We start from the raw sequence: 27,887 nt of genomic DNA, 5'->3' as shown, positions 1-27,887 counted from the left end.
GTAAATGCCAGCAACATGTTCTACTTTGTGTAAAAAGGTGGTTTGGTTAATTACTGGTAACTTGAATCCAAGACATCTGTGAATATGTGTTTGTAAAATAAAAAAACCTGTAAAATAAACTTTTTGTTGAACGACAGATCTGAGGGAGAGTGACTTGAGCATCCAACACTAAACAGATAAGTCTGGTTTAAACGTTAAGTGTATTTCATGATACATTAATTTAGTTTTAATGAATCAACATTCCCACTAAATAATAAAAAGTTAGCAACACTTTTCTGACTCCTCCCCACTGTTAGCACCCCCTTTGCTCCATATTAACCTGAAGAGTCCCTGGTATTTCCCAATAACTGTGAATCAGAGGGAGGGAACAAACCCAGCTGCAGTGAGAGGAAGAGCTACAGTGGAAAGAGGAGAGCTTACACGTCAAACGTCAGAGAAGCAGCCACACTGCAGTCGAGACTAGTCTCTGTTTCTGTCCAAAGAAAACACAAACTGAGTTCATCAGATCTTTCTCAACAACACAGCAGAGTCTCTGATAAACACTGGTGAGTACATCTGATTATATTTACACTTTGAATAAAATATAATATAAGTATGGTGTTGTTTGTCCTCAGGCCTACGGTTCAGCCCTCTGGATTTAACTAACTTGTAACTGAGTATCTGCGGTTAGGAGTTTATCCTCATTCCTGGTTTCCTGCCATTATTACTGTTTACTGATTACTTCCTACATCCTGCTTACTCTTTTTTGTAGAGGTGTGTCATATTAAAAGCTTACCACCAAAGAACCAGTTAGAGGTTTAAAATGTGAGGCAGGTGTGTCACAAAGTACTGAGAGCTTTGTTATCAGTGTTATTGTTTAATATAAATTGGTCTACATTAGGGCTAAGGTTGATTTTTCCGCAGTAGTACAATTGCACAAGTGTAATTTCTTGGATTTAAAGGCTGTATTACAGTAAAGTGTGACTGTTCAAACTATTTGCTTTTTCTGATTATCTATCAAAAATGTTATTGTGTAAAAATATTGTGCACAAATAGTCAATCGACAATATTGTTAGAGGTGTTGGGGGAAAAAATGTTTTGATGTTTTATATTCTCCATATCGACCAGCCGTAGTCTTTACAACAGGATAAAGAGACATTCATTACTGTTATCTTAAACCTATTATGTCTTGAATGTTAACAGTTGCTCAAGCTTGGCTTAGTGAAAGTCAAAACAGCATATTACATTTTAAATAATTGGCCAAAATCAATCCCATTTATATATTTTTTTGTAACTACATTTAAATAAATTGTTCTTCTTCCACACTACAGGTGAAGATATGGCTGCAGCTAGTTGTACACCATCTGAAGATCAGTTTCTGTGCTCCATCTGTCTGGATGTGTTCACTGATCCAGTCACTATACCATGTGGACACAACTTCTGCAAGAACTGCATCACTGAACACTGGGATACAAGTGACAGGTGCCTGTGTCCCTTGTGTGTAGAGGCTTTTAATACAAAACCAGATTTGAGGGTCAACACTTTCATCTCTGAGATGGTCGCTCAGTACAGACAGTCGGCTCAACAGAAAGCCAGCAGCAGCAGCTCAGAGCAACAAGTCTTCAAAGCAGGAGAAGTTCCCTGTGACGTCTGCACTGAAACCAAACTGAAGGCCCTGAAGTCCTGCCTGGTGTGTCTGACCTCCTACTGTGAGACTCACCTGGAGCCTCATCTGACAGCTTCAAGCCTGAAAAGACATCAGCTGATCGACCCTGTGGAGAACCTGGAAGACAGGATGTGTCCGAAGCACGATAAACCTCTGGAGCTGTTCTGTAGGACCGACCAGACATGTGTCTGTATGCTCTGCCATGTTTCAGACCACAAGATGCATGATGTGGTTCCTCTCAAAGAAGAATATGAAGGGGAGAAGGCTGAGCTTGAGACAGAATCTCAGCAGATGATCCAGAAGAGACAACAGAAGATACAGGAGATCAAACACTCAGTGGACCTCAGTAAGGAAGAAGCAGACAGAGAGATAGCAGAAGGAGTGCAGGTCTTCTCTGCTCTGAAGGAGTCTGCTGAGAGAGGCCAGACCAATCTCATCAACACGATCAAAGAGAAGCAGAAAACTACAGAAAGCCAGGCGGAAGATTTCATCAAAGAGCTGGAACAGGAAATCTCTGAGCTGAAGAAGAGAAGCTCTGAGGTGGAGCAGGTCACACACTCTGAAGACCACCTCCATCTTCTCCAAAGATTCATGTCCCTTAAAGTTGCTCCACCCACCAAGGACTGGACAGAGGTCAGCATCCATTCATCACATGAGGGAACTGTGGTGAGAGCTGTGGTTCAGCTGGAGGAGACTTTCAGTGAAGAGATGAAGAAGCTGATTGAAGCTAAACTGAAGAGGGTCCAGAAGTACGCAGTGGATGTGACTCTTGATCCCAAAACAGCAAACTCATTTCTCATCCTGTCTGATGATGGGAAACAAGTGAGTCATGGTGATGTGAACAAGAATCTCCCAAACAACCCAGAGAGATTTTCTGGTTGTTATTGTGTTTTAGGAAAGCAGAGTTTCTCTTCAGGCAGATTTTACTTTGAGGTTCAAATTAAAGGAAAGACCATGTGGACTTTAGGAGTGGTCAGAGAGTCGATCAACAGGAAGGGAGTGATCTCACTGAGCCCTCTGTGGGGTAACTGGAATTTATGTTTGAGAAATGGAAATGAGTACAAAGCTCTTGATGATCCTCCAGTCATTCTCTCTCTGAAGTCTCAGCCTCAGAAGGTGGGGGTGTTTGTGGATTATGAGGAGGGTCTGGTCTCCTTTTATGACGTAGATGCAGCAGCTCTTATCTACTCCTTTACTGGCTGCTCCTTCACTGAGAAACTCTACCCATACTTTGGTCCTGGTCTTAATGATGGTGGTCAAAACTCTGCACCTCTGATCATCTCTCCCGTCAGAGTAAACTAATCACTTATCCTATATTGATTTATTTCCATTCAAACAAACATATTTAGTGTCAAAACTATATAGCTTCCATCTTATTTTCTACACAATCTGTTTACTCTGGCACATTGATTTACACAAGTCAACATTGTAAATTGCTGCATTAATCTTTGTGGAGAATATCTATTTAAACATCTGATGAAGCAACACACATTATGTTTTACTTCCAGAAGGAATCACTGTTTCTGAGACCATGAAATATGTTCCCTTCAGTGTGACGAAACTGTTTTCTATTTGTTGTGCAGCCAAATAAATGCTTACTTTTCTAATGAACGGGGCCTTTATTAGGTATAAGGGATATTACATGCTTTTAGTGTCTACAGAACAGAGTATTCAATTGTTATCAGCATAAAAAGTTGGACTGCATTTGTAGAATAAATGCCAGCAACATTGTATACTTTGTGTAAAAAGGTGGTTTTGTTAATTACTGGGAACTTGAATCGAAGACATCTGCGAATATGTGTTTGTAAAATAAAAAAACCTGTAAAATAAACTTTTTGTTGAACGACAGACCTGAGTGAGCAGTGACTTGAGCATCCAACACTAAACAGATCAGTCTGGTTTGAACGTTAATTGTATTTCATGATACATTTATTTAGTTTGATTGAATCCAGCTCAGGAATGATGGACTCTGCCACTACCTATGAACACTACTATATACAGAGAGGAAGTCAGTGCATTTAAATAATAAATAGTTATCTTTGACAACTAGAAATAGTATGAAAAATGCAGTTTTATTTAATTACAATCTCCTTGTTTATAATTATTTGACCTCAACTCTATCGAGGGATGGGTGAAATGGCTAAAATCAACTATATAAGTATAAGGGGTTTAACAATACCAACAACTCAAGGTATGATAATATAAGGATAATAAGTCAATGATATTTGTCAAGATTAGACAAATAAATTAACATCCTTCATAAATGTATGAATCTGATGTATCAACATTTGTATTAATTGTTTCATAATTAACTTGAAAGGCATCCATTTTCCTTTGAGTTTATTTCTTTAAAGATAAATTCCTGATAAAAGTATCTGCACTTTTAAATGTAGTGTTAACTCACAATGAGGTCCTCTTGTGAGAAATACAATCAGTTCCCAGTTTTATGTTGTACATCTATCAAACTAATGCTAAATAATACACCAGTCCTGCAATAAATATAATGGGCATCATTGAGGATAGATAACAGAAAAAGGTTAAAAGTAGTCACATATCTAAAATTCTCTTATTTGACATTACATTGTATATTACTATATTAAAATACTAAATTGATCGTGCCTTGGCGAAAGAGGTTACACATCTGTGTCCAGTTAACTAAACTGTTCAGTTTAAAGTAAAGCTGAGACAGTTTCAACACAAATAATAAAAGTTAGCAACACTTTTCACATATCTGACTTCTCCCCACTGTTAGCAGCACCTTTGCTCCATTTTAACCTGAAGAGTCGCTGGTATTTCTCAACACCTCTGTGAATCAGAGGGAGGGAACCATAGACTGTATAGGGGGAAACACAACCAGCTGCAGTGAGAGGAGGAGCTACAGTGGAAAGAGGAGAGCTTACACGTCACACTCAGGAAATGAAAGTTAAGTTAGTCAGAGAGGCAGCCACACTGCAGTCGAGACGAGTCTCTGTTTCTGTCTAAAGAAAATACAAACTGCGTTCATCAGATCTTTCTCAACAACACAGCAGAGTCTCTGTCAAACACTGGTGAGTACATCTGATTATATTTACACTTTCAACTAAATATAATACAAGTATGGTGTTGTTTGTCCTCAGGCCTATGGTTCAGCCCTCTGGATTTAACTAACTTGTAACTGAATCTCTGCGGTTAGGAGTTAAACCTCATTCCTGGTTTCCTGACATTATTACTGTTTACTGATTACTTCCTACTTCCTGCTTACTCTTTTTTGTAGAGGTGTGTCATATTAAAAGCTTACCACCAAAGAACCAGTTTGTGGTTTAAAATATGAGGCAAATAGGTGTGTCACAAAGTACTGAGAGCTTTGTTATCAGTGTTATTCTTTAATATAAGTTGGTCTACACTAGAGGTAAGGTAGTTATCAATATTATATCATCATCTGTTACAAATGCCTTGGTATCTGACATGATGATTGTCTCACTTTTAAACTTCATGTCAATAACCTGCTTAAAAAGCTGAGGGTTAGGCTAGGTTTCTTCTACAGGAACAAGTCCTGTTTCTCGCTTGAGGCCAGGAAAAGGCTAGTCACTGTGACCTTTTGACCTGTGCTGGACTATGGTGATTTGATGTATATGAATGCACCTGCCAATTGCCTGGTCAAGTTAGATGCTGCGTATCACAGCGCACTGAGATTTGTGACAAACTGTAAAGTATTAACCCATCACTGTACCCTGTATGCAAGGGCTGGTTTGCTTTCACTAACTGTACGGAGGCTCAGTCACTGGTACATGTTTATATACAAAGCCATGTTAGGGAAACTTCCATCTTATATCTGCTCCCTGATCTCACGGTGAATTGTAAGTGGCTACTGCCTGAGATCGAATGCTGTGGTTTTATTAAATGTGCCAACTGCTAGGACTGTCTTAGGGAAGACAGCTTTTAGATGCGCAGCTCCTCTGTCTTGGAATAGTCTGCAAATTAAATGGAAACTGAACAATCTGGTGCCACTAAATGTTTTTAAAGCTCGGTTGGATGCTACTCAATCGGAAGCTATAGGTACCTGTTTATGTGGATAATTAGGTAAATGATGCTGTATGATGTCCTTTTGTTGTTCTATTTATCTTTGTATGTTTCATGTGGAACTACTTGAGCAGGTCTCCCTTGAAAAAGAGATCAATGATCTCAATGGGAATTATCTGTCTAAATAAAGGTGTGAAATGAAATGAAATCTGGATATTAGACTAGATATAGTGTCAGGTTTTTCCGATGTAGTAAAACTGCACAAGTGTAATTTCCTGCTTTTAAAGGCTGCGTTACAGTAAAGTAATGAAACTTCCTTAAACTTCCCAACTGTTCAAACCATTTTCTTTTTCTGATTATTTATCAAAAATGTTATTGTGTAAATATTTTGTGCCCAAATAGTCAATCTACAATATTGTTAGAGATTTTGGGTGACACATTTTGTGATGTTTTATATTCTCCATATCGCCCAGCTGTAGTCTAAACAACAGGATAAGGAAACATCATTACTGTTTTGCCATGTTAGCTATCTTGAACCTATTATGTCTTGAATGTTAACGGTTGCTCAAGCTTGGCTTAGTGCAAGTCAAAACAGCATATATTACATTCTAAATGACTCTGTCTAATGTCAATTCCATTTCTATCTTTTTCCTTTTATTGTATTTTAAATAAAATGTACCTCCTTCCACACTACAGGTGTAGACATGGCTGCTGCAAACTATCTGCCATCTGAAGATCAGTTTCTCTGCTCCATCTGTCTGGATGTGTTCACTGATCCAGTCTCAACAGCATGTGGACACAACTTCTGCAAGCACTGCATCACTGAACACTGGGATAGAAGTGACATCTACCAGTGTCCCATGTGTAATAATGAGTTCAACACAAGACCTGAGCTGCACGTCAACACTTTCATCTCTGAGATGGTAGCTGAGTTCAGACGGTCGGCTCAACAGAAAGCCAGCAGCAGCAGCAGCAGCTCAGAGCAACAAGTCTTCAAACCAGGAGAAGTTCCCTGTGACGTCTGCACTGAAACCAAACTGAAGGCCCTGAAGTCCTGCCTGGTGTGTCTGACCTCCTACTGTGAGACTCACCTGGAGCCTCACCTGACAATGTCAGGCCTGAAAAGACATCAGCTGATCGACCCTGTGGAGAACCTGGAAGACAGGATGTGTCCGAAGCACGATAAACCTCTGGAGCTGTTCTGTAAGACCGACCAGACATGTGTCTGTATGCTCTGCACTGTTTTAGACCACAAGATGCATGATGTGGTTCCTCTGAAAGAAGGATATGAAGGGGAGAAGGCTGAGCTTGAGACAGAATCTCAGCAGATGATCCAGAAGAGACAACTGAAGATTGAAGAGATCAAACACTCAGTGGACCTCAGTAAGGAAGAAGCAGACAGAGAGATAGCAGAAGGTGTTCAGGTCTTCACTGCTCTGAAGGAGTCTGCAGAGAGAGGCCAGGCCAATCTCATCAACACGATCAAAGAGAAACAGAAAACAACTGAAAACCAGGCGGAAGATTTCATCAAAGAGCTGGAACAGGAAATCTCTGAGCTGAAGAAGAGAAGCTCTGAGGTGGAGCAGGTCACACACTCTGAAGACCACCTGCATTTTATCCAAAGATTCATGTCCCTTAAAGTTGCTCCACCCACCAAGGACTGGACAAAGGTCAGCATCCATTCATCACATGAGGGAACTGTGGTGAGAGCTGTGGTTCAGCTGGAGGAGACTTTCAGTAAAGAGATGAAGAAGCTGCTTGAAGCTGAACTGAAGAGGGTCCAGAAGTACGCAGTGGATGTGACTCTTGATCCTGATACAGCAAATCCATATCTCATTCTTTCTGATGATGGAAGACAAGTGAGTCATGGTGATGTAAAGAAGAATCTCCCAAACAACCAAGAGAGATTTTCTTACTGTAATTGTGTTTTAGGAAAGCAGAGTTTCTCTTCAGGCAGATTTTACTTTGAGGTTCAAGTTAAAGGAAAGACTAAATGGGATTTAGGAGTGGCCAGAGAGTCCATCAACAGGAAGGGAGCGATCATACTGAGCCCTTGGTCCGGTAACTGGACTTTACGTCTGAGAAATGGAAATGATTACAAAGCTCTTGATGCTCCTCCAGTTATTCTCTCTCTGAAGTCTCAGCCTAAGAAGGTGGGGGTGTTTGTGGATTATGAGGAGGGTCTGGTCTCCTTTTATGACGTAGATGCTGCAGCTCTGATCTACTCCTTTACTGGCTGCTCCTTCACTGATAAACTCTTCCCATTCTTTGGTCCTGGTCTTAATGATGGTGGTCAAAACTCTGCACCTCTGACCATCTCTCCTGTCAGCAGGCCCGGACTGGCCATCGGGAGGACCGGGAGGTTTCCCGATGGCCTGGCCTGTTAAGTGGCCTGCTGGCCTGAGGAATTGTTTGTATGTATTGTGAACGCAACGCTGCGCAAATGTGGGTCTGACTCTGCCTCACAGAGGGTGACTGGCTGTCTTCATGATGTGGCCTGCCGACATGGCCACTTTCATACAGATCATACACTAATGCCCTCGATTGGTCTCGTGTCATTCAAGCTCGGGAGGGTGTGTATGTGTGGCGCGAGCAAGCGAGAGAGAAAGCGCGTGCACTGGTTACGTGTATTGTTGTTGTTAGCATCCAGTGCTAGCTAGCGGCGCTAACGGAATGAGCTGTCAACAAGGTGGAGGAGAGTCCTCTGCTGTCAGACTGAGAGGCTGATAACTACAGCTCAGGTGAGGTAAAGGACTTTAGAGTGTTTAGATAGTTAACTTAGTCTAAGTTCATTGTGGGTCTCAAACGGTTTGGTCACCATTTATGTAAACACATATTTCCATTTGAAGGGGGAGTGATTAGTAAAATATAGATGAATAATACAACAAAAAAAAGTTAACTAGGTGAAAAAAGGTAGGATAAACTTTAAAAACTTGTTGAGAGCTAAAACTAGTCTTTGCTGCTGCCTCAAAGAGGAGCAGGAGGGAGAGGGGGGAGACGGTGAGGCTGGTTCAGGAGCACAGACACACTATGCCATGCTAACTATACAGTAAATGAACCAAAAACAAATAAATAAACAAGTTTCAATGTTTTTCCATATTGGATATGGTATGTTATTGGTTATGGCCATATTCTTATGATTATTTAAATGTATACGGTTCTGTTTCATATGGGTGTAGTAGTCTCTTTATTTCCCCCTCAAAGTGCACCAGATTGATGCATTTAAGTCCAACATTTAAAAAAAAAAAATCTTCCGCATGCCCCCGGACCCCCCTATAGGATTTGAGGTCTACCTCCACTTAAAATATGTTCACATGGATAGGTTCCTAAATAGATTTGCACTTTAAAAAAAAAATAGTAACCCATGTCCATGTTTATTCTGGGGTAGTTTTAAAGTTTATGGCTATCACTATGGGCAGCAACGCTGTAAATATTGACAAATAAATCCAGGAAAATTACACAAAATAAAACTGGTAGTGGCCTGGTTGGGTGTATAATTCCCGGCCTGACTTATTGTCCCAGTCCGGCCCTGCCTGTCAGAGTAAACTAATCAATTTTCCTATATTGATTTTTTTCCATTCAAGGTAATAATCTAAAATATTATTTAGTGTGAAAACTGTATAGCTTCAATCTTATTTTCTACAGAATCTGTTTACTCTGGCAAATTGATTTATAAAAGTCAACATTGTAAATTGCTAAATTAATCTTTGTGGAGAATATCTATTTAAACATCTGATGAAGCAACACACATTATGTTTTACTTCCAGAAGGAATCACTGTTTCTGATAACATGAAATGTGTTCCCTTCAGTGTGACGCAATTGTTTTCTATTTGTTGTGCAGCCAAAAAAACGCGTACTTTTCTAATGTAACAGGGCCTTTATTAGGTATAAGCAACCCAGTCTCACAAAAAAAACGTGTAATAACTACGTTGGTCCACAACTTGGGACGTAGTATTTCTACAAAAACGCCTCTGAAATTGTAAGATCCCTACGTTTTTTTTCCACCATTCATTCCAATGGCTGGCGTCTATGTCACGTGATCTTCAAATTTCTCCCTGCAGAAAAACAAAACATGGCCGAGCTTCGTTTTATTCTCTGTGGAAAATGCCTATTTTAAGGTTAGTTTGGCCATTAAAATGCGTTTTGATGTCATTTGATGTGAGAAATATGAGTTGTTATTTCAGATTATGTGTGCAGTGGATGTACATGATCTTTAGTTTGCTTGTTATTACGAAGATTACTTCAGGAAATTGTGTCTATACAACGTTTTCATTGTTACCAAGGTGGTTGCTAGGGACGCTGCTATCGATATTATTTATGTTATGTTGTGTAACTGTTTAATGGTGTTATCTTTATTGCTACCCCCTTCCCCATCAATGTATAGTGTTGGTGCACAGCGCAAACGTATTAGTTTAACAAAATCCGCATCTAAAATTGTGGCATAGATACGTTATTTTCCCCTGTGCAATTCTCCATTTACTCAACAATAGCAGATAATTATCCTTGTGTTTATTTATTTGTTTGATTAAAAAACCTGTTAAGCCCCAAAGTCCCCCTCTGCGGGGCCTTTTTTAATTTTAATTTTTTACGACACTGTGTCTCAGGGCATCGTAATATTTAAGAACCTATTAATGTGTTATACCAGATTAACGGGAAGAATCTCAGCTAACTGACAATGCAAACCATTTTTACCAAAACAAAACACAAGTCTCATAAGAAGCATCTAAAATAAATGATCCCTGCGCGAAAATGCTAACGCACTTTGGCACAGAGCTCAAGATCAAAGATACCCTTATTACTTATCGTAGCTGCACATACAAGATATCCGATTAAAGCTGAGGTTCCACAGATTATTTAGGCATATATATCATCACTGAGTGATCCAAAGTCTTGACAGGGGAAGCAATCACAGACATCACAACACGTACCTTTACGTAGCTTTTACGGGAGATCGTCTCACCGTAGCTGTCAATCTGATCAAAAGACTTGTTCAATGGCGTTAAAACGAGAAATAACTCGGCTGAATCGGTCAATCTATAGGTTGATAATGTTTCTGGGTAATAATCTTTTTTATTTATAATCCATAATTCAATTTTTATGTAAAAATCGGAGAGTAAAAGTTAGCTGCTAATGGTAGCTACCAGAGTTATCACAGCTTCCGGTCTTGGCTATGCGGCAGTCTCACACACACACATTACCAAATAATGAGTATGTGGGAGTTCCCCTCGATTCCATTGGCTCTGACGGTTAGAAAGAGATGTCACATGTCAAAATTGACCAAGGGGGGCCAGAGATATGGAAAATCCACCCAAATGACCCCAGAAGTGTTTTTTCTTTGCTAAATCTCTCTAAAAATGTCAAATTTCACTTGTTTTGCATTAATCTTGATACAGGGTACTTATTATATGTTGTAGTTTGGATTCCTAAAGCCTTTAGTCTACCATCCCATCATTCAAGGGTGGTTTTCACTATAAGTAATTTTTTTTTTTTGGACGGACACAATAATTTACATTTTTTTACTGTGTTCAATCTGAATTTACTTTAAAATAAAAACATCTATATTGATTCTGACACTTCTACATCCAACTCGCAGGTGTAACCTTGCTTTGAGAAACCCCGTCCCCTCCTCCCCCCACCCCGTCCCCAGAACTACACATGCTGGCTATTGTGTTTCGCAACATGTTCTCTATGGCACGTCTGTACTGGGAATTGTAGTTTTAAAAGACGTTTTCATATTTATATAGACATTTGTATTAATTGGGATAAACCCCTTGAGATGCACCATCTCGTTTTCAAGGGGGTCCCGACAATAGCAACAACTTACAGACATACATAAACAAAAAGACAAAATGCAAAACATGACACACAAGACAAACCACATGCAGTCTGTTAAGTACAATTCAAGCAATGCATACAATCATTACAATTTGAGAGACAGTCGAGCAAATCAGTTTCATCAATATCAGTTTCATTAATAACAAGTACAGACCAGTTGAAAGTGAGATGATAATGCATGTTTAAACATACCCAATGATGCAAGAGATCTAATAGCAGCAGGTAAAGTATTCCAGTCTGTTGGGGCTTTGAAAATGAACGCTCTTCTGCCAATCAATTGTTTTGCAGAGGGGACAGAGAAATAAATCTGAACAGAATGTCTAACTTGATGATTTGACGAGTAGGGTACGAAATACTGCTTTAAATAAGGGGGATAGTTAAGATAAATACATTTAAATATCAGCTGAAGCCAATGTGTGTGTCTTCTTACATTTAAAGAAGGCCATTTAAGTTGGTTATACATTGCGCAGTGATGTGTATGAAAAGGACAACCAAGAACAAATCTGCATAGTCTATTGTAGGCTATGTTGAGTGGAGCAAGATCTGATTTATGTGCATTTTGGTATACAACATCACAATAGTTCATAATCGGAAGAATAAGTTGAGAAGCAATTGTCTTTGGGACACTGAGCGTAAAACAATTGCGAGAGCGGTGTAAAACACCAATTCCGTAATTGACTTTTTGTATTACATGCTTTATATGTAGTTTAAATGAAAGTTCAGAGTCTAGCCATACACCAAGATATTTAAAGCTATCAACTTTATGCAGAGAAGTGCCATCCTTACATGTTATTACTACATTAGGTTTGGATTTGAGCTTCTGCCTGGTACCAAAGACCATGGTATAAGATTTTGTTTAGTTAAGCAGTAGTTTATTGTGTGATAACCAGTCCTGTAAGATATTAAAATCCGATTGAAGAGAGATCTGAATTTGTGAAAAATCTGATTTGGATGTATATATGACAGTGTCATCAGCATAAAGGTGAGTACAACAATTCATGAGACAAGAAGATAAATAATTTCCCATAATAAGAAGTTGCCAGTATTAAACTGTGTACATCCCTGGAGGTTTAGGGGATAGGAAACACTCAAATTTAAAACATATAATTAATATATGGGTGAAAATTGCTTGTGCCCATAATGGGCAGCATTAATATATACCCACATGACAGCTAAGATCAGAAGAGCTTTATTTAACAGCTGGTCTTATGTCTGTGACCCCTCCTGTTGTTAATTGATAAGCCTGAAACATGCACTTGTCAAGGTTCAGAGGCACATTTTGCAAATATGGCAGTAGCCATCAATCATCTTAAGATAAGATATACTTTATTGATCCCAAGTTGGAAACATTTGCATTACATCAGCATGTGTAACGGTTGTAAATATGCAGTGGTGTTTATTTGTAAATCATTTAGTATAATCACACAAATTCTGTGTTTTATATTTAATAATTCTGTGTTCTCTATTTATTGATTGTTCAATACCTGACAAGGTCGGAGATGAAAAATTTGTGTCGCAGGTTCCTCAACAGTGCATTACAAGACATCTATCAATATGTGTGTATACCTCCACCATTAAACTGTCGTATTCTGCACATTTCTTATACTATCTACATACATCTTATAATAGTATAATACATATGTATAATATCAGTTAAAATAAGTACTTCAACATAGTTAACATTGCTGGAGGTATACACAAATATTGATAGGGGCGGTGGTGGCGAAGTCGATAGGGACTTGGCAACTGGAAGGTGACTAGTTCAAGTCCCGGCAAGACCAACTGCTACCGAGGTGTCCCTGAGCAAGGCACCGTTCCCCACACTGCTCCCCGGGCGCCGTTCAAAATGGCAGCACACTGCTCCTAACACTAGGATGGGTCAAATGCAGAGAAACAATTTCCCCACGAGGGATTAATAAAAGTCCATCTTATCTTATCTTATCTTAATACACTGTTGAGGAACCTGCAACCCAAGTTTTTAATTCATCGCATAACTACACCGTAGTTGTGTATAATATGATATGTCAATAAACCTTAGAAAATCTTGAAAGGGATGTGCAAAATAGTCATTATATACAGTCTTTAATTAACTATTAGTAGAGAATAACGAGTAATGAATATACTTTATAGGGATCCTATTAATATCTAATAATACAAATAATGAAATTCAATAACATGCTTTAACCACTAGGTGTCCCTTTATATCAGCTGTGCACCTTTATGGTGTAAATACAGCCTATCTACCAATTGGATCAAATATAAAAGTCAGCCGAATTAGTGTTGATACGGCAAGGAGACGTATTGTGTGAAAATAAATGTAAGGTGTTGTTTAATTGCTGATATATTTATGATCCACGTCACGTTTTCAGTTTTGGCGGCAGCTCTTCCTCTTTGTCTGCTCATCAGGGCTCGATAAATAGAGAACTACGGCAGATATGTAATATTTAATGAAGCCGAACCGTGTATTAGAATGCCGTTATGTGATGACTTTCAAAGAGAAAAGCAAGCACACTCGGAATAAAGTATTATGTTTAAATGTTTTCGGTCTGTTTCCGGTATTTATTTATGACGATGTGATGTGAGATGTGAGACTGGGTTGGAGAATTGCACAGGGGAAAATAACGTATCTATGCCACAATTTTAGACGCGGATTTTGTTAAACTAATACGTTTGCGCTGTGGACCAACACTATACATTGACGGGGAAGGGGGTAGCAATAAAGATAACAGCATTAAACAGTTACACAACATAACAGAAATAATATCGATAGCAGCGTCCCTAGCAACCACCTTGGTAACAATGAAAACGTTGTATAGACACCATTTCCTGAAGTAATCTTCGTAATAACTAGCAAACTAAAGATCATGTACATCCACTGCACACATAATCTGAAATAACAACTCATATTTCTCGCATCAAATGACATCAAAACGCATTTTAATGGCCAAACTAACTTTAAAATAGGCATTTTCCACCGAGAATAAAACGAAGTTCGGCCATGTTTTTTTTTTCTGCAGGGAGAAATTTAAAGATCACGTGACATAGAAGCCAGCCATTGGAATGAATGGTGAAAAAAAAACGGGGTTTGTCAAACAGAGCACATGGTGTAGTCCAAACGATAGCTGGGGATTCTGGGTAGTGTAGTGTCTTCTGCTATCCTTTACTCCGAAAAAATATTTGTTTCTCCGAATCGAAGGGGAAAAATACAAAAGCATTGCACACAATTTATTTAAACCAATAAATGTTGTGTAATTAACAAGGATAATCTGGTGTTTTTTAGTCGACGAGTAGTGCAGATATCACTGTAAAATCAATCGACAGTAAGGGGAATACTTACTTCCGGGTGTGCAATTCTCCGTTATCCAATGAGAATGGATGCTCACCAGGGGCGTCGCCTGGGGTAGGCATCCGGGGCTAGCAAGTGCCGGATGTTTTTTCTTTAGCCCCGGACAAATTCTCCCTCAATAATATAATACATTAACCTACTTTACCTATAGGACGGACGGCAGAAATGTAATTTCCCATGTTCAGTGAATGCAACACAGAGGCAAGATGACGCCACCAGACCAATCAGAGAGTTGCATGGAAATACACGTGTTTTATTGGCTGACAGGTACGTACCTCTCCTCTGTGACAATGTTTAAACTTTAAACTGTCAGCCCCAGACGCGGAGATTCTGAAGATGGACATTAGACATTTCTTTAATAAAAAAGACGGCAATTCTCAAGTGGTGGCTCACACAACAACCCCAGAGCCACCACCTGAGCCAGATGAACAAGGTATGTACCTGTCAGTAAACTTACAAGTTATGCGAACATGTAAGCAAAACATACATTATAGCTACGTTGACGTTACTTTGAATCGCGCGGGTAAGCTAAACCGTTAGCAAGTAGCTATAGCTAGCCAGATATATTAAATAAACACTTTGTCATACAATCTAAATGTTGTGTTTTTTAGCGTTACTTGGTGATTTCAAAGAAAGCTCTCTGGGAAATGTTGACTTACTGTCTGTGTTCGACATGAAGCTAGAAGCTACCTTACAGTAGTACACAGTTGATCCTGATTCCTGAGTCCTGTCAGTTAAAGTGTTTCATAGTTAGCTTAGCTAAGCATCAACCTAGCACTGAAATATATATATGGATGTTATGTGACAGTATTTCTGAGAAAAAGTCAGCTGAAATGGTGGCATAGTTGCCACTGCTTTACGTGTCGACAGCATGTTTGAACGTATTTGCAGCAGTACATGTGGCTGTCTGGCCACTGACGTTGCCATAACAACACCTGCATTTAAATGTGCAACCTCTTTTTGTGACAGATTTTGCATGGAAATATAATTCTTCTGATTTATATTTCCTATTGACAGCTAGTTTCTATGTGAACATTATGAGATGGACAGCCAGCTAACAAGCTTTTTATACAAATATTTCAAGGGATACTATGCTCCCAAATATTAAGCCTTGACCCGCATCTTAAAATTGATATGATCAAAAAATGATCTGCATTGTCGGAGGCCTTTTTTCCTCATTATCATGTCAAATTGTACAGCTTTCCTTAGTGTTGAATGCAGAAAGATGACTATATTAGAGTATTAAGTGAAAATGACTATATTAAAGTTTTAAGTGAATTACTCAAACTACATTTGTATAGGAATGATTCTGTCCTATTGGCAGATAACTACTCTAACAGTGATATCTACAAGAGGTTTCCAATGTAAATGTAACTATTTTCAATTGGTTAGTATTACATTTTGTGACAGTGTGGTGACACTCATTTTAATGAAGACAAATGTGTGTATCTTGAAATTCATTTATTTGACAGAGCTGGAAACTGATACATACTTGTTTGTGTTTACCTACACAGTCATCACAGATGAGCCAAACAGAGTAGAGGATGAAGAAAGGAGAACAGGAGAAAGGGACACACAAGAAGGAGATACAACAGACAAGAACGACAATGGAGACAACAATGAACAGGAACACCAGAACAGACAAGAGTCAATGGGTAACATGACTGATTTAGGGACTGCAGATACAGGGCCAAGGCAAGTGAGACACCACTGCTTTCCATCCAGCATGTTTGGCCAGCAAAAGAGATCATTTCAACCGCAAACAGCAAGTGATGAGGGATTATTATTTCCTCCTTCCATCCCTTTTTTCTGTTTAATCTGATTACTAACAACTTCTAATAATTTATGTTAATAATAAGTGTTTTTAAATAATAAACCCATTTCTGATTCTGATTCTGAGATTTCTTTTTGACATATGGGTGTTGAGAGATGTATCCATATCTCTTGATGTTGCTCTCAAAGTGCACAAGATTGATGCTTTTAACTTCAGTATTTAAAAAAAGCCTTCCTGGGGGACCCCAGAGGAGGTGAGTTCCCCCCAAAATAGCACTTTATCTCTGCTTATGTAACTCCGGTGTAGTGTCCCCTCGGCAACAGATCACTCAGAGCTGGTGATTACTTTCCTGCATTTCAATGGACAGCATATAAAAGGACACGTGAGCTGCATTGCTTAAGAGATCCTCTCATGCTATCTCTTTTACAAAATAAGTGTCCAGTCAACAACAAAACATCAGTGATCGTATAGTGGTAGTATATTTTTCACAAGCAATGTGAAACATTAAACTTATACAAACTGGTGTACAAAACTCACATACCTGCGTTGATCTCCTGGAGTGTCTCTACTCTTTCTTCTCCACATCTCTTGTCCACCATCAGAGATTGCAAACATTTCAGAAACAGCTAGAGGTAGGGGACAAACAACTTGTTCGCTGGGCATGTCAAAAACCTCCTGCTTTGATCAAGACTTTAGGGAGCCTTCAGCCCCTCTAGCAAAGGGACTGGAAAGCAAGCTTTGAAAATTCAGTACCATCTACATGCTGTCATGTTCCAGACGCTGCTCTCAACCACTCAGGGCCTGCACACATACCTGCAGAAAGAAACACTTGACTTGGTGCAGGCAGTAGATTACAAAACCGCAGTTGAGAACACACTGAAAAGTTACCAAAGTAACGAGAAAGCACACGAGGTCTATGACAAGACCAAGGCCCTGTGCAATGATCTTGATATTCCCGAAACTGACACAGAGGAAGAAGCGTAGAAACATGGAAGACTTTGTAGTCAAGGCATCATGTGGAGCAACATTAAACATAAATAAACTGGTGTATAAAACTCACATACCTGCATTTCAATGGACAGCATAAAAGGACTCGTGAGCTGGGTTCTGGTACTCAGATTAGCTATTGATGATCACGTTGATAAATCATATAAAACAAATAGCCAATCACACTAAAAACATGTTGATGTGACTGTGAGCATTAAACAATTAACATTAAACTAAACAAACACAACAGTACGTTATTGTCCTTATAAAATAAAAACATACATTTTGTCCACCGAGATAATACAGGCACCTTACCCTCAAGAGATCCTCACGTGCTATGAGAATCTCCCACAATCCATTGCCGTAACAAAGCTAATGCAGGCACACGTTTGTGACACTAGATGGCACAATTGTGTATGTGCGTGTGGGGAGTCTTGCAGTAGAACATTTGACTGTAGCGCCGCCACTGTGGGCTAAGCCCCGAATGTTTCCAGGTCCAGGCGACGCCCCTGATGCTCACATTGCCTTTAAGCGTCCTTACCAGTAGAAATACATTGCTTTTAAAATCGTATTGTGCAACACGAAAAAAAGGGGAAATTCGTGTTGGTGAACACGAATCAATAGATTAAAAATCGTGTTGGTGAACAAGAAATGCCATGAGACTGGGTTGCACAGTTCGGTACGTTTTCGGTACAGCAGAAACAATTATCACAAAACATAAAATATATATATATTTTTTTAATTATTATTAAACTGATAATAATGTATTCACTCAAATAAATACAACATATAATAAAATAAACATTAAGGTGCAGCATTTCGATGAACTGAAATAATCTGTATTTGAACTGTACTGTACTAGTACCTAAGCAGCCAGTTTGACATTAGGACTTGCTTGTCATTGTATTTTCATGTTTTTTTTAAAGAAAGATGAACTTGTCCACATTGCTTGCCGAAATGGCAGATCTGCTGGCACTAACAATGTCTCCTGCTGTGGAGAACACCCTCTCTAGGGACAGAGGTAGCAGATACAGCCAGGTAGCGCTTTGCTAACATGGCAACATAAGGATATTTGGCGTTTGTAAGAGCTTTGACTCGGTCTGAACTTTTTGCGAGTGGTGGAGGCTTAAATGCTAGTGGGAGTTGGGTTTGCACTTCAGTCTTTTTTCAAAATGTTCCCAAACCGGAGACTTCAATGATGCTGCAGGATTTTCGATTTCAACTTTATCTGCGTTCGCCATTTCGAGAGTACCTGAAATTACTGACTACATATGAACGGTGAACGCATCCCTGTGACCAGCTCTCATAGTATGCCTCTCGTCCAATGAAATGACTTGGTTTCTCTATGACGCGATGAACCCAATGTGAGCAAATTACACTGAACGCTGCGACGCAGCACCTGAGATTACTTCCAAAATGTTGTTCACGTTCTCAATTTTGTACGTTTAACATTATATTCGTGTAACGAACCGAAGGGCCCATATCGAATGATTTCGGTACGAATACTGTTCTGACACCATAGTGTATTGGCAACCCCTAGTGGCAAAATTCGGTACTGTAGCTTTAAGGCACCAGATAGCGCGACTCTCCATCTTGTGTTTTAGTTTACACAGCAAAGCCATGCAGAGCACATCGTAGCTCAGTTCTATGCCACAGATCATTTTGTTTTAAATCCTTGGATTAGATCTGTCTGTAAGTATACACACTTACCTGTGTGCCAAGTTATATTTAAAAAATGTGGTTTAATTGATTGTGTGGTTTCAATGTGTAAGATAAGCTAAGCTAACTAGCTGCTAAGCTAACGGACATAGCTCATTCTTAGCATAGGCTGTTGATTATACTGCACTCTATTTGCATTATGTTGCACATGTATTATTTCAATTGTGTAACTTGTGTTGTATTTTTCTGTTTATTCTCGCAGTTTTATAATTTCAAGCCTCAGTAAATGGTCAACTCAACAACTGTCTTCTGAGTCTTTGTTCGCTATCTGTTAAGCTATGCAGTGCGATGCATACGCAAGGGCAGAATAAACACGTATACCGTTACACCCCTAATAACTGTAATTTCCTGGTTTTAAAGGCTGCATTACAGTAAAGTGATGTAACTTTCGTAAATTACCAAACTGTTCATTGCTTTTTCTGATTATCCATCAACAATGTTACTATTTTGTGCCCAAATAGTCAATCTACAATATCGTTAGAGATGTTGGGTGAAACATTTTTTGATGTTTTATATTCTCCATATCGCCCAGCCGTAGTCTAAACAACAGTAAAAGGAAACATTCATTACTGTTTTGCCATGTTGGCTATCTTAAACTTATATCTTGAATGTTAAAGGTTGCTCAAGCTTGGCTTAGTGCAAATCAATAGAGCATATATTAAACTGTAATGACTCTGGCCAATATCAATCCCATTTCTTTCTTTTTCTGTTATTGTATTATAAATAATATATACCTCCTTCCACACTACAGGTGTAGATATGGCTGCTGCAAACTATCTGCAAGCTGAAGATCAGTTTCTCTGCTCCATCTGTCTGGATGTGTTCACTGATCCAGTCAGCACATCATGTGGACACAACTTCTGCAAGAATTGCATCACTGAACACTGGGATAAAAGTGACCAGTACCAGTGTCCCATGTGTAAAGAGGCTTTTAATACAAGACCAGATTTGAGAGTCAACACTTTGTTCTCTGAGATGGTGGCTCAGTTCAGACAGTCGGCTCAACAGAAAGCCAAGAAGCAGCAGCTCAGAGCAACAAGTCCTTCAAACCAGGGGAAGTTCCCTGTGACGTCTGCACTGAAACCAAACTGAAGGCCCTGAAGTCCTGCCTGGTGTGTCTGACCTCCTACTGTGAGACTCACCTGGAGCCTCATCTGACAATGTCAGGTCTGAAAAGACATCAGCTGATCGACCCTGTGGAGAACCTGGAAGACAGGATGTGTCCGAAGCACGATAAACCTCTGGAGCTGTTCTGTAAGACCGACCACACATGTGTCTGTATGCTCTGCACTGTTTCAGACCACAAGATGCATGATGTGGTTCCTCTCAAAGAAGGATATGAAGGGAAGAAGGCTGAGCTTGAGACAGAATCTCAGCAGATGATCCAGAAGAGACAACTGAAGATTGAGGAGATCAAACACTCAGTGGACCTCAGTAAGGAAGAAGCAGACAGAGAGATAGCAGAAGGAGTGCAGGTCTTCACTGCTCTGAAGGAGTCTGCTGAGAGAGGCCAGGCCAATCTCATCAACACGATCAAAGAGAAGCAGAAAACAACTGAAAACCAGGCGGAAGATTTCATCAAAGAGCTGGAACAGGAAATCTCTGAGCTGAAGAAGAGAAGCTCTGAGGTAGAGCAGGTCACACACTCTGAAGACCACCTCCATCTTCTCCAAAGATTCATGTCCCTTAAAGTTGCTCCACCCACCAAGGACTGGACAGAGGTCAGCATCCATTCATCACATGAGGGAACTGTGGTGAGAGCTGTGGTTCAGCTGGAGGAGACTTTCAGTAAAGAGATGAAGAAGCTGCTTGAAGCTGAACTGAAGAGGGTCCAGAAGTACGCAGTGGATGTGACTCTTGATTCTGATACAGCACATCCTAAACTCATTCTGTCTGATGATGGAAAACAAGTGAGTCATGGTGATGTGATAAAGAATCTCCCAGACAACCCAGAGAGATTTTCCGATTGTATTTGTGTTTTAGGAAAGCAAAGTTTCTCTTCAGGCAGATTTTACTTTGAGGTTCAAGTTAAAGGAAAGACTGGATGGACTTTAGGAGTGGCCAGAGAGTCCATCAACAGGAAGGGAGCGATCATACTGAGCCCTCAGGGGGGTAACTGGACTATATGGTTGTTAAATGGATATGAGTACAAAGCTCTTGCTGGTCCTTCAGTCCTTCTCTCTCTGAAGTCTCAGCCTCAGAAGGTGGGGGTGTTTTGTGGATTATGAGGAGGGTCTGGTCTCCTTTTATGACGTAGATGCTGCAGCTCTGATCTACTCCTTTACTGGCTGCTCCTTCACTGAGAAACTCTTCCCATTCTTTGGTCCTGGTCTTAATGATGGTGGTCAAAACTCTGCACCTCTGACCATCTCTCCCGTCAGAGTAAACTAATCACTTGTCCTATATTGATTTATTTCCATTCAAGGTTATAAACAAACATATTTAGTATCAAAATTGTATAGTTGCCATCTTATTTTCTACACAATCTGTTTACTCTGGCAAATTGATTTACACAAGTCAACATTGTAAATTGCTGCATTAATCTTTGTGGAGAATATCTATTTAAACATCTGATGAAGCAAAACACATGTTTTACTTCCAGAAGGAATCACTGTTTCTGATGCCATGAAATATGTTCCCTTCAGTGTGACGAAACTGTTTTCTATTTGATGTGCTGCCAAAGAAATGCTTACTTTTCTAATGTAACAGGGCCTTTATTAGGTATAAGGGATATTACATGCTTTTAGTGTTTACAGAATAGAGTATTCAATTGTTATCAGCATAAAAAGTTGGACTGCATTTGTAGAATAAATGCCAGCAACATTTTCTACTTTGTGTAAAAAGGTGGTTTTGTTAATTACTGGGAACTTGAATCGAAGACATCTGTGAATATGTGTTTGTAAAATAAAAAAACCTGTAAAATAATATTTTTGTTGAACGACAGACCTGAGTGAGCAGTGACTTGAGCATCCAACACTAAACAGATAAGTCTGGTTTAAACGTTAAGTTGTATTTCATGATACATTAATTTAGTTTGAATGACTCCAGCTCAGGAATGATGGACTCTGCCACTACCTATGAACACTACTATATACAGAGAGGAAGTCAGTGCATAAAATGCAGTTTTATTTAATAAAAGTCTCCTTGTTTATAATTATTTGACCTCAACTCTATCGAGGGATGGGTGAAATGGCTAAAATCAACTATATAAGTATAAGGGGTTTAACAATACCAACAGCTCAAGGTATGATAATATAAGGATAATAAGTCAATGATATTTGTCAAGATTAGACAAATAAATGAACATCCTTCATAAATGTATGAATCTGATGTATCAACATTTGTATTAATTGTTTCATAATTAACTTGAAAGGCATCCATTTTCCTTCTTTGAGTTTATTTCTTTAAAGATAAATTCCTGATAAAAGTATCTGCACTTTTAAATGTAGTGTTAACTCACAATGAGGTCCTCTTGTGAGAAATACAATCAGTTCCCAGTTTTATGTTGTACATCTATCAAACTAATGCTAAATAATACACCAGTCCTGCAATAAATAGAATGGGCATCATTGAGGATAGATAACAGAAAAAGGTTAAAAGTAGTCACATATCTAAAATTCTCTTATTTGACATTACATTGTATATTACTATATTAAAATACTAAATTGATCGTGCCTTGGCGAAAGAGGTTAAACATCTGTGTCCAGTTAACTAAACTGTTCAGTTTAAAGTAAAGCTGAGACAGTTTCAACACAAATAATAAAAGTTAGCAACACTTTTCACATATCTGACTTCTCCCCACTGTTAGCAGCACCTTTGCTCCATTTTAACCTGAAGAGTCGCTGGTATTTCTCAACACCTCTGTGAATCAGAGGGAGGGAACCATAGACTGTATAGGGGGAAACACAACCAGCTGCAGTGAGAGGAGGAGCTACAGAGGAAAGAGGAGAGCTTACACGTCACACTCAGGAAATGAAAGTTAAGTTAGTCAGAGAGGCAGCCACACTGCAGTCGAGACGAGTCTCTGTTTCTGTCTAAAGAAAATACAAACTGCGTTCATCAGATCTTTCTCAACAACACAGCAGAGTCTCTGTCAAACACTGGTGAGTACATCTGATTATATTTACACTTTCAACTAAATATAATACAAGTATGGTGTTGTTTGTCCTCAGGCCTATGGTTCAGCCCTCTGGATTTAACTAACTTGTAACTGAATCTCTGCGGTTAGGAGTTAAACCTCATTCCTGGTTTCCTGCCATTATTACTGTTTACTGATTACTTCCTACTTCCTGCTTACTCTTTTTTGTATGGTGTGTCATATTAAAAGCTTACCACCATAGAACCAGTTTGAGGTTTAAAATATGAGGCAAATAGGTGTGTCACAAAGTACTGAGAGCTTTGTTATCAGTGTTATTCTTTAATATAAGTTGGTCTACACTAGAGGTAAGGTAGTTATCAATATTATATCATCATCTGTTACAAATACCTTGGTATCTGGCTTGATGATGGTCTCACTTTTAAACTTCATGTCAATAACCTGCTTAAAAAGCTGAGGGTTAGGCTAGGTTTCTTCTACAGGAACAAGTCCTGTTTCTCGCTTGAGGCCAGGAAAAGGCTAGTCACTGTGACCTTTTGACCTGTGCTGGACTATGGTGATCTGATGTATATGAATGCACCTGCCCATTGCCTGGTCAAGTTAGATGCTGCGTATCACAGCGCACTGAGATTTGTGACAAACTGTAAAGCATTAACCCATCACTGTACCCTGTATGCAAGGGCTGGTTTGCTTTCACTAACTGTACGGAGGCTCAGTCACTGGTACATTTTTATATACAAAGCCATGTTAGGGAAACTTCCATCTTATATCTGCTCCCTGATCTCAGGGAGAATTGTAAGTGGCTACTGCCTGAGATCGAATGCTGTGGTTTTATTAAATGTGCCAACTGCTAGGACTGTCTTAGGGAAGACAGCTTTTAGATGCGCAGCTCCTCTGTCTTGGAATAGTCTGCAAATTAAATGGAAACTGAACAATCTGGTGCCACTAAATGTTTTTAAAGCTCGGTTGGATGCTACTCAATCGGAAGCTATATGTACCTGTTTATGTGGATAATTAGGTAAATGATGCTGGATGATGTCCTTTTGTTGTTCTATTTATGTTTTTATGTTTCATGTGGAACTACTTGAGCAGGTCTCCCTTGAAAAAGAGATCAATGATCTCAATGGGAATTATCTGTCTAAATAAAGGTTTGAAATGAAATGAAATCTGGATATTAGACTAGATATAGTGTCAGGTTTTTCCGATGTAGTAAAACTGCACAAGTGTAATTTCCTGCTTTTAAAGGCTGCGTTACAGTAAAGTAATGAAACTTCCTTAAACTTCCCAACTGTTCAAACCATTTTCTTTTTCTGATTATTTATCAAAAATGTTATTGTGTAAATATTTTGTGCCCAAATAGTCAATCTACAATATTGTTAGAGATTTTGGGTGACACATTTTGTGATGTTTTATATTCTCCATATCGCCCAGCTGTAGTCTAAACAACAGGATAAGGAAACATCATTACTGTTTTGCCATGTTAGCTATCTTGAACCTATTATGTCTTGAATGTTAACGGTTGCTCAAGCTTGGCTTAGTGCAAGTCAAAACAGCATATATTAAATTCTAAATGACTCTGTCTAATGTCAATTCCATTTCTATCTTTTTCCTTTTATTGTATTTTAAATAAAATGTACCTCCTTCCACACTACAGGTGTAGACATGGCTGCTGCAAACTATCTGCCATCTGAAGATCAGTTTCTCTGCTCCATCTGTCTGGATGTGTTCACTGATCCAGTCTCAACAGCATGTGGACACAACTTCTGCAAGCACTGCATCACTGAACACTGGGATAGAAGTGACATCTACCAGTGTCCCATGTGTAATAATGAGTTCAACACAAGACCTGAGCTGCACGTCAACACTTTCATCTCTGAGATGGTAGCTGAGTTCAGACGGTCGGCTCAACAGAAAGCCAGCAGCAGCAGCAGCAGCTCAGAGCAACAAGTCTTCAAACCAGGAGAAATTCACTGTGACGTTTGCACTGAAACCAAACTGAAGGCCCTGAAGTCCTGCCTGGTGTGTCTGACCTCCTACTGTGAGACTCACCTGGAGCCTCACCTGACAATGTCAGGCCTGAAAAGACATCAGCTGATCGACCCTGTGGAGAACCTGGAAGACAGGATGTGTCCGAAGCACGACAAACCTCTGGAGCTGTTCTGTAAGACCGACCAGACATGTGTCTGTATGCTCTGCACTGTTTTAGACCACAAGATGCATGATGTGGTTCCTCTCAAAGAAGCATATGAAGGGAAGAAGGCTGAGCTTGAGACAGAATCTCAGCAGATGATCCAGAAGAGACAACTGAAGATTGAAGAGATCAAACACTCAGTGGACCTCAGTAAGGAAGAAGCAGACAGAGAGATAGCAGAAGGTGTTCAGGTCTTCACTGCTCTGAAGGAGTCTGCTGAGAGAGGCCAGGCCAATCTCATCAACACGATCAAAGAGAAGCAGAAAACAACTGAAAACCAGGCGGAAGATTTCATCAAAGAGCTGGAACAGGAACTCTCTGAGCTGAAGAAGAGAAGCTCTGAGGTGGAGCAGGTCACACACTCTGAAGACCACCTGCATTTTATCCAAAGATTCATGTCCCTTAAAGTTGCTCCACCCACCAAGGACTGGACAGAGGTCAGCATCCATTCATCACATGAGGGAACTGTGGTGAGAGCTGTGGTTCAGCTGGAGGAGACTTTCAGTAAAGAGATGAAGAAGCTGCTTGAAGCTGAACTGAAGAGGGTCCAGAAGTACGCAGTGGATGTGACTCTTGATCCTGATACAACAAATCCATATCTCATTCTTTCTGATGATGGAAAACAAGTGAGTCATGGTGATGTAAAGAAGAATCTCCCAAACAACCAAGAGAGATTTTCTTACTGTAATTGTGTTTTAGGAAAGCAGAGTTTCTCTTCAGGCAGATTTTACTTTGAGGTTCAAGTTAAAGGAAAGACTAAATGGGATTTAGGAGTGGCCAGAGAGTCCATCAACAGGAAGGGAGCGATCATACTGAGCCCTTGGTCCGGTAACTGGACTTTACGTCTGAGAAATGGAAATGAGTACAAAGCTCTTGATGATCCTCCAGTCCTTCTCTCTCTGAAGTCTCGGCCTCAGAAGGTGGGGGTGTTTGTGGATTATGAGGAGGGTCTGGTCTCCTTTTATGACGTAGATGCTGCAGCTCTGATCTACTCCTTTACTGGCTGCTCCTTCACTGATAAACTCTTCCCATTCTTTGGTCCTGGTCTTAATGATGGTGGTCAAAACTCTGCACCTCTGACCATCTCTCCTGTCAGAGTAAACTAATACATTTTCCTATATTGATTTTTTTCCATTCAAGGTAATAATCTAAAATATTATTTAGTATGAAAACTGTATAGCTTCCATCTTATTTTCTACAGAATCTGTTTACTCTGGCAAATTGATTTATAAAAGTCAACATTGTAAATTGCTGCATTAATCTTTGTGGAGAATATCTATTTAAACATCTGATGAAGCAACACACATTATGTTTTACTTCCAGAAGGAATCACTGTTTCTGATAACATGAAATGTGTTCCCTTCAGTGTGACGAAATTGTTTTCTATTTGTTGTGTAGCCAAAAAAACGCGTACTTTTCTAATGTAACAGGGCCTTTATTAGGTATAAGCAACCCAGTCTCACAAAAAAACGTGTAATAACTACGTTGGTCCACAACTTGGGACGTAGTATTTCTACAAAAACGCCTCTGAAATTGTAAGATCCCTACGTTTTTTTTCCACCATTCATTCCAATGGCTGGCGTCTATGTCACTTGTGCAGTGGATGTACATGATCTTTAGTTTGCTTGTTATTACGAAGATTACTTCAGGAAATTGTGTCTATACAACGTTTTCATTGTTACCAAGGTGGTTGCTAGGGACGCTGCTATCGATATTATTTATGTTATGTTGTGTAACTGTTTAATGCTGTTATCTTTATTGCTACCCCCTTCCCCATCAATGTATAGTGTTGGTGCACAGCGCAAACATATTAGTTTAACAAAATCCGCATCTAAAATTGTGGCATAGATACGTTATTTTCCCCTGTGCAATTCTCCATTTACTCAACAATAGCAGATAATTATCCTTGTGTTTATTTATTTGTTTGATTGATTAAAAAACCTGTTAAGCCCCAAAGTCCCCCTCTGCGGGGGCTTTTTTAATTTTAATTTTTTACGACACTGTGTCTCAGGGCATCGTAATATTTAAGAACCTATTAATGTGTTATACCAGATTAACGGGAAGAATCTCAGCTAACTGACAATACAAACAATTTTTACCAAAACAAAACACAAGTCTCATAAGAAGCATCTAAATTAAATGATCCCTGCGCGAAAATGCTAACGCACTTTGGCACAGAGCTCAAGATAAAAGATACCCTTATTACTTATCGTAGCTGCACATACAAGATATCCGATTAAAGCTGAGGTTCCACAGATTATTTAGGCATATATATCATCACTGAGTGATCCAAA

General features: G+C 39.4%; 3 protein-coding genes and 1 pseudogene across 4 annotated transcripts in view; all 4 read left to right on the top strand.

Moving 5' to 3' along the window:
• The first annotated feature begins 429 nt into the window (after positions 1-429).
• Positions 430-8,092, top strand: LOC117535164 (E3 ubiquitin-protein ligase TRIM21-like). 2 transcript variants are annotated; one of them, XM_034199539.1, is made up of 2 exons: positions 430-545; positions 6,341-8,092. In XM_034199539.1, exon 2 carries the CDS (start codon positions 6,349-6,351, stop codon positions 8,029-8,031), a length of 1,683 nt encoding a protein of 560 aa, XP_034055430.1. In that variant the 5' UTR covers positions 430-545; positions 6,341-6,348; the 3' UTR covers positions 8,032-8,092. The 2 variants fall into 2 exon arrangements, with proteins under 2 accessions (XP_034055430.1, XP_034055429.1); XM_034199538.1 differs by lacking the exon at positions 430-545 and adding an exon at positions 4,564-4,692.
• Positions 1,317-27,887, top strand: part of LOC117535166 (E3 ubiquitin-protein ligase TRIM21-like) — a 154,504-nt gene continuing 127,933 nt past the window's right edge. Inside the window, exon 1 of the mRNA XM_034199546.1 lies at positions 1,317-1,537. Within this exon, the coding sequence (XP_034055437.1) occupies positions 1,319-1,537 (219 nt within the window). The 5' untranslated portion in view covers positions 1,317-1,318. The remainder of the gene's footprint in view (positions 1,538-27,887) is intronic.
• LOC117535170 lies at positions 4,646-22,231 on the top strand (annotated as a pseudogene).
• Positions 23,262-26,768, top strand: LOC117535167 (E3 ubiquitin-protein ligase TRIM21-like). The gene is made up of 2 exons (XM_034199547.1): positions 23,262-23,409; positions 25,057-26,768. Exon 2 carries the CDS (start codon positions 25,065-25,067, stop codon positions 26,697-26,699), a length of 1,635 nt encoding a protein of 544 aa, XP_034055438.1. The 5' UTR covers positions 23,262-23,409; positions 25,057-25,064; the 3' UTR covers positions 26,700-26,768.

This window comes from Gymnodraco acuticeps, unplaced genomic scaffold (assembly GCF_902827175.1).
Source record: "Gymnodraco acuticeps unplaced genomic scaffold, fGymAcu1.1, whole genome shotgun sequence".
NCBI lineage: Eukaryota > Metazoa > Chordata > Actinopteri > Perciformes > Bathydraconidae > Gymnodraco > Gymnodraco acuticeps.
This window is presented reverse-complemented; position numbering and strand designations above follow the sequence as displayed.